The following is a 16,166-nucleotide window of genomic DNA, read 5'->3' as shown; positions in this document are numbered from 1 at the left end:
GTGATGATACTGACCTATCGGTTGTACAGGGGGAAGGCGAAATGGTTCGGGGTGCCAGTCATTGATTTAGGCACAGGGCGGGGGGGGGGTTCTGGGGGCCGAAAGCTCTGTGCAGCCATCTCTTGCTTTGCTAAATAGACACACGAAGGAGGCAAAACGCTTCGGGTCCCTTGGTTGTTTTTAATGTGTCCTTTAGGGACAGTGCAGGGCCGTCCATATTCAACCCGCTTCCTCGCCGTGCTGGGCAACAGCAGCCTCCTCCCCATCTTCTTCGTCCCTGGCCTCCCCTTCCAGCCCCCGAGCCTGGCTGAGGTCGGAGAAGACCGAGTCCCAGGCCTCCTCCAGCTCTCTCCGCCGCTCCTCGTATGCCTCCTTCTCCGCCAGCTGGTTGCCCTCCAGCCAGGAGGTGGCCGCCTCACACTGCTCCAACACCCTCTTCTTGGCCCGACCATCAAGGGCCTGGCCTCCCTCCGCAGCCCTCTTCAGGTGGAGCGCGCACGACTCCAAGGAGTTCATGGCTGCGATCTTCTCCTGCTGCGCCTCGTCTTGTGCCCTGTGCTCCTCGGCCTCCCGCACCATCCGCTCCACCTCCTCTCTGTCTAGCCTGCCCCTGGTGTCGGTGATGGTGAGCTGGCTGGTGTTGCCGGTATCCGTGTCCCTCGCCGACACGGTCAGGATGTTGTTGGCGTCGATGGAGAAGCTGACCTGGATGACGGGCTCTCCGCGCCGTGCCGGGGGAAGGCCACTTAGGATGAAGGTGCCCAGCAGGTGGTTGTTTCTGCTCATGGGTCTCTCCCCTTCGTAGACCTCAAACACAACCGTCTCTTGGTCGTCTTCCGCCGTGGTGAATTCCATGCTTTCCTGGGTCGGGACCGGAGAATTGCGTTTGACCACGGTGGCCATCACCCCTCCTACCGTGTCAATCCCCAGGGACAGCGGGGTCACATCCAGGAGGAGCACGTTCTGCAGCCCCTGGGACCTGTTGCCTGTCAAGATGGCCGCCTGCACTGCTGCCCCGTAGGCCACGGCCTCATCTGGGTTGATGTTCTTGCTCAGTTCCCGCCCACTGAAGAACTCCTGCAGCAGCGTCTGGACCTTGGGGATGCGGGTTGAGCCTCCCACCAGCACGATGTCATGGATCTGATCCTTGTTCATGTTGGCGTCCCGCAGCGCCTTCCCTAAGGGCTTTAAGGTGGCCTGGAAGAGGTCGGAGCATAGGTCCTCCAAGCGGGCCCGGGTGACGATGGTGTGGAAATCCACCCCCTTGTACAGGGAGTCGATGGAGATGGCAGCAGCGGTGCCAGAGGAGAGTGTCCGCTTGGCCTTCTCGCAAGCCGCCCTTAGCCTCTGCATGGCTTTCTTGTCCTGGCTGAGGTCCTCCTTGTGTTTCCTCCTGAACTCCCGCACCAAGTGATCCACCAGCCGGTTGTCGAAATCCTCCCCGCCCAGGTGGGTGTCCCCCGCCGTGGCCTTCACTTCGAAGATGCCATCGTCCACCCTGAGGATGGACACGTCAAAGGTGCCGCCGCCCAGGTCAAAAATGAGGATGTTGCGCTTCCCTTCCCCGTCGCGGCTGGCCTCCAGGCCGTAGGCAATGGCCGCTGCCGTGGGCTCGTTGAGGATCTTCAGGACGTGGAGGCCAGCGATCGTCCCAGCATCTATGGTGGCTCGGCGCTGGGAGTCGTTGAAATAGGCTGGCACTGTGATGACAGCCTGGGTGATGGGGCAGCCTAGGTAGGCCTCAGCCGTCTGCTTCATCTTGGCGAGGACTATGGCAGAGATCTCCTCAGGGTAGAAGGTCTTCTCCTTCCCCTTGAAGGACACCTGCACCTTGAGCTTCCCGGTATCGCTCACCACCTGAAAGGGCCAGTGCCTCATGTCCAGCTGAACCATGTGGTCCTCAACCATCCGGCCGATCAGCCGCTTGGCATCAAAGACGGTGTTCTGGGGGTTGAGGGCCGCCTGGCTCTTGGCTGCGTCCCCCACCAGGCGCTCCGTGTCAGTGAAAGCCACGTAGCTGGGCGTGGTCCGGTTGCCTTGGTCATTGGCGATGATCTCCACCTTGCCGTGCTGGCACACCCCCACGCAGGAGTAGGTCGTGCCTAGGTCTATCCCCACGGCCGGTCCCTTGGCCCTATGCATGGTCAGGGGTGAGGCTGCAGTGCAAAAAGAGATCTGCTCCTGGGGCTTTCTGGAGACGCAGAACTGCTCCCATGGGTTGTTTCCTGCCCCTTGCCCCCACCTCAGTTGGTTGGTAAATTGACTTCCATGGGCCTTGTTCTCCTGGACAACCTATTCATATCTACTCAGCCCCCAGCTGGGTGGCAGGAGCTTCCCCACCTCAGCTCCTCTAGGGACCTGACTGCCCTTACCTCGACACGTGTCACAATAGGGTTGAACCACCAGCCTGCTGCTGCATCCCCCTCTCCATTATGGCTTGCAACCCTTTGGGTGTTATTCGCAGCTCTGGAAATGGAGTATTCCCACCGTCCTACTAAGGCGTGACTGTGCCGGGGGGCATGGGGGTGAATGTGAGAGGAGGTGCATTGGGTCATCAAGGGGGACATGAACAGAAAGAGGGGATCTTGGGTCATATATAGGCATGGCTAAATTCAATTTTGATATTTTTATAATTTCGACAGCTGATATTGGTTTCTTTCTGATCTCTGTTTTTTCGATTTGCAGCCATTTAAACCTCACCATTGTGTGAAATTCGGGTTGGGAGCGTATTTTTCCCATTTTTACCCATTTAAATGTTCACAGTTGTGGAAAATTACGGGAGCGGGGGGGGGGAGGGGGTGTCAGACAATTATTTAATGACAGTAGACACTGAGAATGAAAAAGTTAAAAGCTTTATACCCTGTTAACACAAACGATCAATGTCGCATGTCAAAATATACAAAGTAAATATCCTGAAATCAACAGATTGTACCTGTTTTTACTATTCATTCGTGAGGCCTTTTGTAACCAGCCTAATTCAAAAGTCTGAATCACTGGATTTTGACGCTAATAAATTCTCAAGCAGAGGTTTTCTTACTTTATCTATCTGTATATTTCGATTATTATTGAAGGAAATATTTTTGTTGTTGGTTTGAGTGTGTGTGCAGTGAAATCAACGTCTACCGATAAAAAGCTGATCCTTCCAAGCCTCATTATTTATATTATTATAGACAAGCACCTGACGGTCAGGATGTGAACCCAACCAGCGCTCACAGAATGCTTTCCAGCCCTAGCTCTCAATGTGCTTTACAAAGGAAGGCAGTAGCATTATCCTCATTTTATATATGGGGAAACTGAGGCGCACAAGAGAGCCATGACATGCTCACAGTCCTCCAGCAGCAGAGCCAAGCCAAGAATCCAGGTCTCCTAAATGCCAGGTCAGTGCTTTATCCACTAGGTGACACTCCTTCTCTGGGCCGCAGGGAGAGCCATTCATGCTACTGACATGCTGGAAGCGGTTGGAGCAAATTGGGCATAGTTCGTGCGTACTTTGGCCGGCTCTTTGGACCAATCCCAGTTGGGTACGAGCACCTAGATTCTAGGGAATGGACGCTGTAGAGATGCAAGAGAGAGAGACAGATTGGTAAGAGAGGATAGATGGACAGAGATCAAAGGGATGGGCAGACAGAGAAAAGACAGGATGGATAGTTCGCTAACCCTGAGAGTGGCAGGTGAGGAACCTTCCCCCCGAGGCCTTCCTCAGTGCTACCAACTCTCATGATGTTATTGCAAGACTCTTAATATTTGATGTTTGAATCCCCAGCTCCTGGAGTCTTGTGATTATGGGAAAATCTTGGCTTTCAGTTAACCCCCCCTTCCCCCAAAAAGGGCTATTTCTCGCCCCTGTAGCTGCAGAGAAAAGCTGGGGAAAGTGGCCCCCTAGAAGCTCTGAAATCGGAAAGCAAAGAACCCAGATTTTTATGTGATTTTTTGGGAGTGGGGGAGGGGCGGCTGACTCTACTCATGCCCCAGGTGTTCCCCATCAGAGGCGTTACTGATCCCAGATCCCCCCCCATTGCAGATTCATCCCATGAAGGGTCGTTCTGAGAACATTGAGGGGGTCATGGGGTGGACGTGAGTTCCCTGGATGGAGCTGATTTCAACGCTGCGAAGAGGGGGGCGGTGAGAGGGGGGATTCACGCGCCCTCCCCTTCCCCAGCGTGAATGAGGAAACCCACCGCTCCAGTCAATCTAATTAAAACCACTTGTCTTTGCGCTTTGATCTGCCTTCCCTGTCAACCTGCGCTGGGTCGCTGGCGAGTTAAGAGACATATTAACTCGCCCATACCCACGCTTCGAGTGGGGGGCGAGCACGAAGGAGGACTGGGCGGGGGGGCATTAAAAAGAAACTGTTGATGCTGGGGAGGAAAAGAAAGGCCCCGTTTTCTCTGCACCGTCCTCCCCCCCCCCCCCCCCGCCCTCCCCAAGCCGACACGAACGACAAGCTTCCCCCCCCTGCCCAAACATGGATTGCATTAAAGTCCCAAGACCGGGTCAGGTTGGAGAAGGAAAAAGGATACTACAGCTTTACAGTAGCACGAACTATAGAGCCACTGTTTCGGCGGTGACCCCGGGGGTCAAAGGTGAAGGGTTTCCCAGGAGCGTCTTTGATGAGAGCCATCTTTGATGAGAAAGGAGCCTCTATACAGATGTCCCATAATTACCATGAGAATGTGCAGCCCATGGTCGAGAAACGCAGCCCCGAAAGGGAGGTTTAATGGAATGTAATTAAAACGGCCCTGTTCAGCGTTTTCGCTCGCACGTTCTCTCTCGCTCGGGCCCCGCTTTAAGCTTTTCAAGGCTCGGTTCGTGACAAGCGGCGCAGGGAGCTGGCGCGTCCCCACGCCTGCCCGCACCACCCCACTCAACACCCCCGCCCCCCCTCTGGGAAGCTCCAGCCAGGCTTTCGGGAGAAAGTCACCAGCTCTGCGGAAACACCTCCCCAGCCGAGCGGGGCTGAAAATCTAGGCCTTCCCTGTCCCATCTCGCGATGCCCGCCTCAGCAAAGGGACCCGGTTCCACTTGCAACTTACCAGCTGTGGCCCCTGGGTTTTGCTAACGCTGGACATGTCTAAAGCACCAGGCAAGCTCGTGTGTGTGTGTGTGTGTGTGTGTGTGTGTGTGTACATGTGTTAGAAGAGAGATGGTCATTTTTTTCCGGGTCGTTTTTAAAGGGGTGGTTGGAATGAGTGGACCGGGGACGCACCTTTCTCCCAAGCCCTGCGGACCATGGGATCTTAGCCCCCAGCACGGCTGCATTAGCGCAGACGTGATGGGCCCCAGTGCAGCAGGATTCGCACCCCAGTGCAAGTCAGTTGTGTCTATACTAGGGCACTGGTGCGGCTTCACCCTCGGCTAAAATCCCAGTGGAGGAGTGGCTTTGGCCAGGCCCCCTTTGCAGCTCTCTCCTTGCTGCGCTCGGAAAGGGATGTCTCTCTGGCTCGCTGAAGGCCTGCGATCACGGCTATTAGCAAGGGGTGCAGAAAGGCACCCTAAAAGATTCCCACGTCAGATGGAAACTAAACTCCCTTCTTACCCCTAGAGGGGGATCATTCCAGGCAGTGGAATCAGTTCATATATTTCTTGAGGGGATAGAGGGGAGAAAGGGGCAAATTCAAGTCCCTCCCCTCCCCCACCAGCTGGGACCCTATTCCGCTCCCATTCACCCTCGCCTTCCAGAGACGCCAGGTCTCCCTCAGTCGGGGAGTCTCCCCTCTCTTACCCTCACAGAGACTGAGACGGTGCTGCCGGGAGTTGAGTTCTCAGCAGACTTCCCTACGCTCTGCCGTACCGGAGCCGACTTCCCCGTGCACCAGGTCGCAACACCATGGGGCCCAGTGGCCCCTCCGCCTGGACAGCGGGGTGGCCAGGCCGAACTTCAGTGGCATCGCAATTGGCAGCTGGAGCGACACTCACTGGTTTAGTCCAAGGCCGCTGCTTACAAGGCTCTCCGGCCTATGCAACTCTGAGTAAGTGCAGAATTGCACCTAGGGTGACCAGACAGCAAGTGTGAAAAATCGGGACGGGGGTGGGAGGTCATAGGCACCTATATTAGACAAAGCCCCAAATATCAGGACTGTCCCTATAAAATCGGGACATTTGGTCACCCGAATTGCACCACTGATTCTGGGCCCAAGTTGGGACCCATTTGTAGGGCAGTGGGGATGTGGAGGAAGCTAGCCCCGCTGTATCCGCTCTGTGGCTAGACGCAGGATTCCATGCCTCGGGGCGGTCTCGGCACGCATTGCCCATCAACGGCAAAATTCATCTCCTTTAAAAAAAAAAACAATAACCCTGCGTCTCCTCTTATGTTTGGAGTCAGATGGGCTTGGAAAGACCCTCCTCTTCCTCTGTTTTGGCTGCCATCAAACACTCTCCTCCGTATGATAAACCCCCATGAATAAAAAGACAGATAGGCTAATATATCTGTAATCCGCCTTTCATACACTCACGAACCAGGGCCAGGCACCAAGGCAGCCCGAGCAACGCGAGAGGTTAATCTCCATGAAATCAGCCCTTCAGCCTGGCTATTATGCTCGCGTCAAGATGTCAGGGGCAGGGAGATGCTAACTTAGCCAGCGAGCCCCCTCGGCACATTCCTCCCACTTGTTGGGTCTCTGGTAGAGCTGGGGGGAAGTTTTGGGTGGAAATTTCATACCTCTTCTGTTCATGGCATGCACCGAGAAGTTAGATACACACATAATATACTCTTTCTGGAAATCCTGGCCCCACAGAAGCCAATGCAAAGCTCTGGAAGGCTGCAACGTAATACTGCTTTAATTCCTAGAATCCAGAACTTTAACACACACAAAATCCCCATAGCGGAGCGAGACCAAGGAGGCTGCTGCTTAAACACACAGAGGCATAACTCACCCCACTTGACTGCAGGCTGCAGACTGACTGCAGCTAGACCCAGGTCACTCGCTTCCCTACAGAGCCCCCCAGCCTGCGAGCAGGACCAGGAAGCCCCTTACAAACGTAAAGGGAGAGCTTGTAATTTGCAATACACCACAGTACCCAGGGTCCTGGATGGGTTTCTGCAGGAGCAATGAGCCCGTGCTGCAGCCCCTGCTTTTGTGGCTTCACCGCTCCAGTGCCCGAGCTGGCAAGATCAAAGCTAGGTCGGGTACGTCCACATGTGCTGCAATCACACCCCATCAGTGCACCCTAAATGAGTATTGCCCCATTGCTGAGCAACCACAGAATCCACAGCCTGGCAGGTCCAGCTCCTGTTTAGAGCCGAAATCAGCGACATGGAGACAGGGGTTTGCTTAGTACCGTTAGTTTATTTAAAGCATGTACAGGGAGGGGTCACATCCAGCGACTTGGGCCGCAGGCCCAAGGCCACACAGAGAGTCAGGTGCAGAGCAGGGAATCAAATGCAGATCTCATTCAACGGAGAGTGCTTTAACCCATGCAAGCCTCTCTGGGGACAGTCACTGAATGGCACCGTCAACTCTATCTACAGAGAGTTTCACCCAGGCTGCTTGTCCATCAGGGACTGATATTGTGCAAGGCCGTTGGCACCTTTTGCCATAACGCAAGGAATAAGGAGGGAGGTGATCAAAAGCTGGACTGCAAACGCAGTTCAAGAAGAAGGGGAGTGCAGCCTGGTGAGCAGAGCAGGAGACGTGGAAGGCAGGATTCCTGGGTTCTTTTTCCAGCTCTGGTAAGGGAGTGAGGGCTAGTGGTTAGAACAAGGACATCAGGAGTTCTGAGTCGAGGCAAGCGGGTGTTCTTAGTGGTTGCAAGAACAGACTGGGGCTCAGGACTCCTGGGTTCGACCTCTGGCTGCAGCAGGGAGTCTGTGCTGATGGCTAGAGCAGTGGGTTCTAGGCCAGGACTGCTGGATGCTGTTCCTGGCTCTGCCATGGAATTGCTGTGGGACTTTGGGTGAGTCCCTTCCCCTCTCTGCACTTCCATTGTCCCTCTCCGTAAGAGGGGGCTAACCCTTCCCTATCTCCCAGGGGGTTGTATGTCTTAGCTTTTGGAATCATCCCAGGGAAAGCCCAAGAAATGCAAAATAATGATTAGAGAAACTGGAGCAGGTTCTTGTGCCCAGTTAGAATCCAAATGGTCAGTGCTAGTGGTTACTCCCAGCAGGGATTCTTCTGCAACAGCATCCAAGTCGTCCTCCAAGCTTTAGCAACGCTAATGGATAGGAGTCAACTCTAATCTATAAGTGGGAAAACTGAGGCACGGGGTGGCAGAGTGATTCACCCACTCAACGAGTTGTTAAAGCCCTGAACAGAACCCAGGAGTCCCAGTCCGGTGCCCTAATTCCCAAAGCGATGGATAAGCACGGCAGTGACCTGCCAAGTAAGAAGACAAAAGGGTGAAGTCCAGGCTTTGCTGAAGTCACTGGCAAAGTTCCCATTTACTTCAGTGGAGCCAAGTTTTCACCCAAAGTCTCTGAGGTCCCTAAAGGTGTTTTTCTCATTTCAAGGCTATTTCAGGGATTGCTGTAAATTCTGGGTGAAAGATCCGGGCGGTTCTTAGCAGATCAGAACTCCCCTCCCTACCTGTTCTTAGAATAAAACCCAGGAGGCGGGATGGTCTCCATCAGAATAAGCTGCATACGCTGCAATTAATCCTCCTTCTATAACCAGGATCGGGACCACAGAGCATGGACATATAATAGGCGACACGTCCACAACCTAAGGGACTTGCCCAAGGTCATACAGGAGGCAGTAGCAGAGCAGGGAACTGAGCCCGCAACTCTGGAATCCCAGTGCCGTATCTTTACAACAAGGCCATCTTTCTTCGGGCGCCCAGTGTCTTCTCTGGGAAAGTATCCATTCCTGCTGCTGTAACGGCGCTCGCTTCACGCCACAGCTTGCCTAGGGAAAAAAGGACAGTAGCTGATATTCTCAATGCAGCAAAGGAGAGGCCGAGAGATTCAGGAACAAACCATCCTCCTGGGCTTTGAAGGTTTCACTGGGGCTAAGCGAGTCGCCTCTTTGCAAACAGAATTAGGCCTGGTCTAGATCTAAATCTTAGGCTGATCCAGGTAAGTCATTCTGGGCTGTGAAAAGTGTGCCCTGAGCAGCTCGGTTCGGCCGACCGAATGCCCCTGGTAGACGCGACTAGGGGATGGAAGGATTTGAACTCCTGCCTCTCAGAGATGTGGATTAGCTACCTCGATGCTGACAGAGAAAGCATCGACAATCTGGCACTGCATGTCACTGCACCGCCATAGGCCCGTTGTGCACACATTCCCTTAGACTTTGCTCAAGCGATTTACTTTCGCAAATGACCAAACGGAAGGCAAAAGAAATCCTGACATGGGATTTCTCACAGACACCAGGTTCCTGTTGACTCTGTACTCTGACCACGTTGTGGTCTTTCTGCATCTTTCCCTCCACTCCATCCCCTTCCACTGCTCAGTTCTTAGGTAGCACGCAAGGCTAGCAGTGTTCGGGCAGGGAGTTCAGGTTGCTTTCTTTGATGCTGCTAATTACTAGAGCTGGTTGGAAACCAGATTTTCTGTCCCCACAAAAATGTCAAGATTTTAATTTGTTTTTATCCCGAATTGGGACGAAAAACTAAAATTTTGAATTTTTTTTTGCAAAAAAGTTTGGGTCCATCAAAACCTTTCGGTTTGATAAACTGGAAACATTTCATCTCAATTTTAATCTTTTCAAAAACACATTTTTTTATACAAAAGCAAGCCGATTTTGAAACAATAGATCCCATTTTGACATTTTTGAGCTTTCCCCCCAACTCTTTTCAAAACGATATTTCTTCGAAACTGACGCAATTTTGCGAAAAGGTTGGTTTGACTAAGAGACAGCTTTTCCCAGAGGAAACCTCTTTTGATAAACATTTTCTGACCAGCTCCACTAATTACAACATTTGAAATGCCATCATTGTGAACGATCTGAAGGAAAGATTATGGAAATCTCATTGCATCAGGGAATGCATGGGCATGTGTCCGAAGAAGGGACAAACGCAGCATCAGAAGGACCGGGATGTAACAGACAGTCTGGTCTAGACTGGAATTCCAGCCCCTAATGTAGCTACGCCAGGGTACATTTCCTGCACCTGATTCACTGTTTGCCTTGCCTCTTGTGTAGTCCTTGTAAAATTTCTTTTGAACAAAATCCAAACTTTGGAAGTCCTCTTTGAAAAGGCTGTTCCATTGTAAGAACGATGCTCACAATACTCTGACATCCCCTTCTATCCAACCTCCCCCCAAATAAACATAACAATGATCTTGAAACAAATCATCTCAAATGCAAACAAACAAAAAATCAAATGAATAAACTCTAAAAAGTCAAAACCCAAATCCCTCCCCGAAGCAGATTTTTCAACTGCTGGTACTTATCTGGCCCCCACCACTGTGACAGCTGGTACCTCACAATCTGCAACGTGTCCTCACAACTCCCACAGGGCAATTATGCCCATTACACAGATGGGGAAACTAAGGCACAGAGCAACTCACTCAAGTCGAGGCTGTGCCAAAGCAGGAAATTGAACCCAGGCCTCTGAAGTCCTAGGCAAGTACCCTAACCACTGAGCTAACCCTCCTCATAGCAAGTAGTGTAAAGCAGTGGTTCTCAAAGCCGGTCCACCGCTTGTTCAGGGAAAGCTCCTGGCGGGCCGGGCCGGTTTGTTTACCTGCCGCGTCCGCAGGTTCGGCCGATCGCAGCTCCCACTGGCCGCGGTTCGCCGCTCCAGGCCAATGGGGGCTGCGGGAAGCGGTGTGGGCCAGCCCTTCAGATCCAGCTTTCAAAGCACCCACTGGAATAAATGAGCCCTTTATTTTTCAACAAGACCCTCCCGCCTCGCGATTTCAGCAAGCCTCCGTGGAAATGGAAAGCGTGTTCGGCCTTAGCAATCCCAAACGAGCTGCTGCCGACTCCTGCTCCATGGAAAACCGGCCTCCAGCTTGAGCCTAATCCCAGGAAGCAGCTGGACCGTTTCTTCCCCCAAGACGATGGAAATTTCAAAACGGGGGGGGGGGACGACGACACGAGCAGTGTCTTAGCTAAATAAATTCCCCCAGTTTAGAGGGAGGGAGGAAGACACACACAGACACAGCCGGCCTCCTGGCCCCTTTCCATTGTCACAGAAAGGTCAGCCCCTGACTAGTTAGTTATCATTAGCTAAGGCCAATTTAATCGCAGCAATTGCACATAAATCACTCAGGACAGACGGAGCACTTTATTCCCCTCCCCCCACCAGTCTAAAAGGTTGACAAATCCCCCACCCTCCCTTCCCTTGAAAATCCACCCAGCCCTGTCCCCTTGGCAGCCTCCTTTCTCCCCCGCCGTTGGTCTTGTCTGTTTTTCCAAATATTAAAGGCCGTCATAAATCACCGGGCCCTGACCATCCATCAGGCTGTCAGGCTGAAGAGCAGGGTCACGGGTAAGAAAGATCAGAGGGCAGTCGGGAATAGAAAGGGGTCAGGACAGCCACGCATGTGCCTACAACAACTTATTTTATTTCACTTGGCAGGCCAGGAGGCGGAGAGCGGGGATCAAGTCTGGGGAGGCCAGGGGGCACTTATTTTACCTGCCCTCCCCAGGGCTAGGTGGTCCTTTGGCTTGAAATTCTTCCCTCGAGAACTAGGCCAGCGAGAGAAGCCACCCGCTGTCCTGGTGGCAACGCTCCCTTGCCTAGCAAAAACCTCAAGAGATTTTGGGGAGGTGGCAACTTCAGGCAGAGGGGCCGAAAAAAATATTTCTGGGACCGGAGGGCGTTCTGGGACCGGAGGAGGGAGTTCCTTGTCAGCCAGCTGGCCAAGACTCATGCCCAGGCTCCTGGCCATCCAGCCATGTGTTTGGGTAACGTAGGGTCAGATCCGCAGCTGGTGTAAACCAGCACGGCTCTCTTGAAGATGATCGGCCAGTTCGTCAGCTGACGATCGTCCACTGGAGTCCATGGAGGGACGCAGGTGGAGGGTCGGGTTAACCGCGTTTCCTGTGCCCCTTTTCCTACCTTGGAAGTGGCCCTGCGGATTGACAGGCACGAGCTGCCTCTTCACCGCTTCCCATCCATACTGTGCCTGTGAACTCTCTCCTGAATCCGCCAGCCTTTCCATTCAGATTATTAATAAAATAATAATAATGAATAAAGCTTCCCACCTCCGCAGCATCTCTCATCTGCAGAGCTCCAAGCTCTTCCAGAGAACTCAGAGCTCTATTAGTATCACTATCTGAATGACTGCAGCACCTATCGGCCCCAGCAAGGCTCAGGGCCCCATTGTGCCAGGCGCTGTACAGACAGAGGGCAAAGACACTCCCGAGTTTGAGTTTACCATCCGCAGCTGCGGGAAGGGACGACAGGTGGCTACCACAAGTGGATGGGGAGAGCACAAGGTACGAGCTGGTTCTGCTTTGTGCAACAGGCCGCAGTCATTGCTTGTGGTCCGGCAGCACTCGTCCGTCAATTGGGAGGCCTGGCTGCGGAGGCCCAGACCGGGGACCCATCGTGCCAGGTGCTGAATGGACTCAGAGCAAGAGACAATCCCTGAGCTCTCAGGAAGGGGAGGGAAACTGAGGCACAGAGCCGGGCAGTGACTTGCCTATGGTCCGTGGGAATAGAAGCCCGGTCCCTGAAGACTTAGTTGCTGATCCGCCCCTGCTCTGAGAGTGGAGAGCCCAAGTTTCAGGCCTCGGAGGACAGCTCTGGCTTCCCCACCAGGAATGCACCAAGGGCCATGCGGGCGGCATGCAAACTTTCTCCCGGTTCTTTCTCGCCTTTTTTTTTTTTTTTTTTTTATTTCAATCTAATTGAAGAGAGGGTGGGGGGGAGAGTTTGGAAGATAAAAGCTGCCAGGGCTAATTACACCTCATTATTCCAAAAGCTCTCTCACGCCTCACTTACTCTCAAACGCCAGCAAAAGCGCGGGGGAGGGGCGAGGGTATTAAGGGAAAGGCCTGGTGGAAAACAAAGTTAGTTCGTTCACATGGCGCAGCAGAAAAGCCTGGTGCGTGGGGGGGCTTCTTTTTTTCTTCCTCCCCTTGACCGGAGAGGGGCTTTAACTGCAACTGACGTGCCCAGTTCATTTCTGGTCTCAGCACTCAGGAGTGGGGGGAGAAAAGTGACTTACTAGGATGCTGTGTACCTCTGACGCTTTTAGGGAATTTCAAGCCAGCTCTTCCTCTCCTCCCAGGCCTGGTGCTCGGCACAGCTCGGTCTCTCAGGGGCATGAAAAATCCACGGCTCTATACCGACCTAACCCCTGGCATAGACAGTGCTAGGTAGATGGACGAATTCTCCAGGGAGGTGGATTATCTACGCCGGTGGCTGAGGTGGTGTCTACACAGAAGCGCTTCCGTGGGGCAGCTGTGCCCCGGAGTGTTTCAGGTGCAGACGAGCTCCCAGAGGAGTGAGCCGCCGGCAAATGAGATCAGGGTGATGGATTCTGGCTCTGGGGTTCAGGATTCAGTCCAGGCTCAGGGCCTTTCTCAGTGTCTCGGGTGCTGTGAAATGGACGATGCATTGGCAGAGTGGCGTAAAGGGGCCTTAGGGTAAATCAGGGAGAAATCAGGCCCTGGGTGATTTCAGTTGGTTCCCCTTTGGCAGGAGAGCCATGAATAGGCCAGAAACACCAGGAGAACCAAGCTCTTTGCCATCGAAAGGCCGGAAAAGCCACCAGCGGCTTAGATCTCACCGCCCATCCACCCCCCAGCGATGACTTCCTGAGGCAGCGTGGCGTAGTGAATAGAGGGCCAGACCTGGGTTCCATTCCCGACTCTGCCACTGGCCTGCTGGCTGACCTTGGGCAAGTCATGGCCCCCCCCCCCACTCGTGCCTCAGTTTCCCCATCTGTAAATCGAGGCTAGTGATACTGACCTTCCTTTTCAAAAAGCGTTGGTGTCTCCTGATGAAAAGCACTACAGGCGAGCCAGAGGTTATGAGCAGTATTTATGAAAAAGGCCCCCATGGAAAAGCCCGTGTAACCACAAAACAAACCCAGGCACTAATAACAGTACAGTGAAGTGGCACCAGCTGTTTCCCCACCCCAGTCCCTGCACCCTCTTCGCCCCTTATGTCCCCAATCTTGGTGCCCAGCTGGGCACTGGGAAGATACACAGGTGGGCTCTTCATGCCTTCCCTGATCCACATGGACAGCTGAAGGTGCTTAGCTCCTTCCAGAAGCTGGCCCTAGGCCAGGTCCATGGAGCAAGGGGAAATACTCAGATTATTCCCCATTCCAAGTCCATCACACCGGCCAGATGAACCCAAAGGGGGCTGATCACAGTGCAGGGTGGTTGCGCCTGGTCCGAGCAACTGCAGCGCAGGAGGAATGAGAGCCGGGACGTCAATTCCAGTCAGGATCCTGTTCCCAGCTCTTTACGTGTAAGCCCTGGGAAATCATGGCACTGCTCTGTGCCTCAGTTTCCCTGCCTGTCAAAGGAGAGAATAATCATTCTTGCATTGCAAAGCTTCATTAATATTTGCAAAGGGCTTTGAGATCCTCAGACGGAAGCGCTGCTGGGAAGGCAGGGCAAAGGTCAGGATGTTTAATCTGAAGTCATTTCGGGAGCACTGCCCCAGTGCTTCAAGGGATAAAAAATACACATTTACATAAAGCCCATCCTATTGAAAAACAGACTGCTTCCATCGTGGAGGGTATATCGGATAGGTATGTTTGCAAGAAGACAGGATCTTTATTATCTATTCCCTAAGCAGAGCTCATCCTTGCTTTTTATTCCTTGCTTTTTGCTTTTCCTTTTTTAATAAGATCCCAACTACTTGCTATGGAGATGAGCACAAGATGTCACCACTGGAGATTTCTGACATCAGGAGGGAAAGAGGCATCGGTAGCAAAAGCGACTCTTTAAGAAACAAAAGATTTGCTTTCATGCAAATGCCCCCAGTTGTTCGGGGGGGGAAAGAGCAGAGAATAGACATGTATAGAGAGGAGGTTTATTTCTGTGTCAAACGTTTTGCAAAGATTTCCAGGTGATCTCGGTGGGTTTTTTTTTTAAAGCTGTCATATTGGGGCTGTTGTTTTTTTTTAAATTGTCGAGGAAAAGAATCCAAAGAAGAGACAGCTGCCTGTAGATTTCAATTATTATGTGTTTGGTTTTGATGGTCTAGCAATTAATTTGTTTCTCAGGAGTAGTTTTAAAACTGAAAGAAATCCCACCTGTGATAATCCACCTACGAGCCCACACTTCTTAGGAAGACACTGTGAAAGTTTTCACTTTGACATACTCACGGGATCGCACACCAATTCTGTGCTTTTGAAATGATGGGTTGTCATGTAAAATGGTACTTTTGGAAGCTTGATCAAGCGTGGTTACCTAACCAAACTGCGCCTTTTGAGAAACACGATTGCCCAGGCTAGTGCGTTGAAAGAGCAGGATTCTCCTCTATTCATTTTCTTTTTTTAAGTCAGTGAAGGAGAATCTGCATTGTTGACTTCTGGGTTTGGACAATATTGCAAGGAGCGTATTTAGGAACAGGAGCCGACGTGATGGCCATGTTAGAACACAGACCCAAATTCAGTGGCAGCTTCCAAAGTACGCAAAAAGCCGACACGCTTAGCAATTACTTTATTATTGCATCAATAATTTAGATACGAAAATGCGAGGGTTTGCACTTGCAGTTCATAAAACACAACATGCAGCCTTTAGTGGCTATTTTGTTTTTTAAGATCAACAGAGCTGTTGATGATGTAAATTATTTTCGTATGTGCATGGTAAAAGAGAGGTTTTAATATACAGCACACAAGGAGAGAAAACACAGGACAGGTAGGGCAGCATTGGTTACAATCAGTGCTTAATCTGTAGTCAAAGAGGTGCCGGGGCACAAGCCATTTTTCTACTTTCATAACTGGCGCAGCAAGCCCAGAGGTGCCGGGGCTCTGAACTGCCCAGCCTAGAGGAGCCCCCAGAGCCCAGCTCTGGCAAGCCCCAGCAAAAATTAAGCACTAGTTACAAGGATGATACACACATGTTACAAATAAATGGTTGCTGTAACTTTTTATATGGCAACACCTAGTTCTTCCTCATGTCTATTTTTTGACAACTCAAATGTGATGTTATTTACAATTTGCAACATTTATTTGAGCAAAACATTCGGCATCTGCACACTCATTTTTAAACAGTGTTTGCAGCTCATGTTGCAAACAAACAATTCCATTTTTAGTTTTAGCAAACTGCAAAATCAGGTCATTTTTAAAAATCCAATCGTTGAGAACAGGGGCA

General features: G+C 52.1%; 1 protein-coding gene across 1 annotated transcript; it reads right to left on the bottom strand.

Moving 5' to 3' along the window:
* Positions 1-219: 219 nt before the first annotated feature.
* LOC102932979 (heat shock 70 kDa protein 1A) lies at positions 220-2,142 on the bottom strand. The gene has a single exon (XM_007064603.2). It carries the CDS (start codon positions 2,140-2,142, stop codon positions 220-222), a length of 1,923 nt encoding a protein of 640 aa, XP_007064665.2.
* Positions 2,143-16,166: the final 14,024 nt, after the last annotated feature.

This window comes from Chelonia mydas, chromosome 24, assembly GCF_015237465.2.
Source record: "Chelonia mydas isolate rCheMyd1 chromosome 24, rCheMyd1.pri.v2, whole genome shotgun sequence".
In the NCBI taxonomy this organism is placed as follows: Eukaryota; Metazoa; Chordata; order Testudines; family Cheloniidae; genus Chelonia; species Chelonia mydas.
This window is presented reverse-complemented; position numbering and strand designations above follow the sequence as displayed.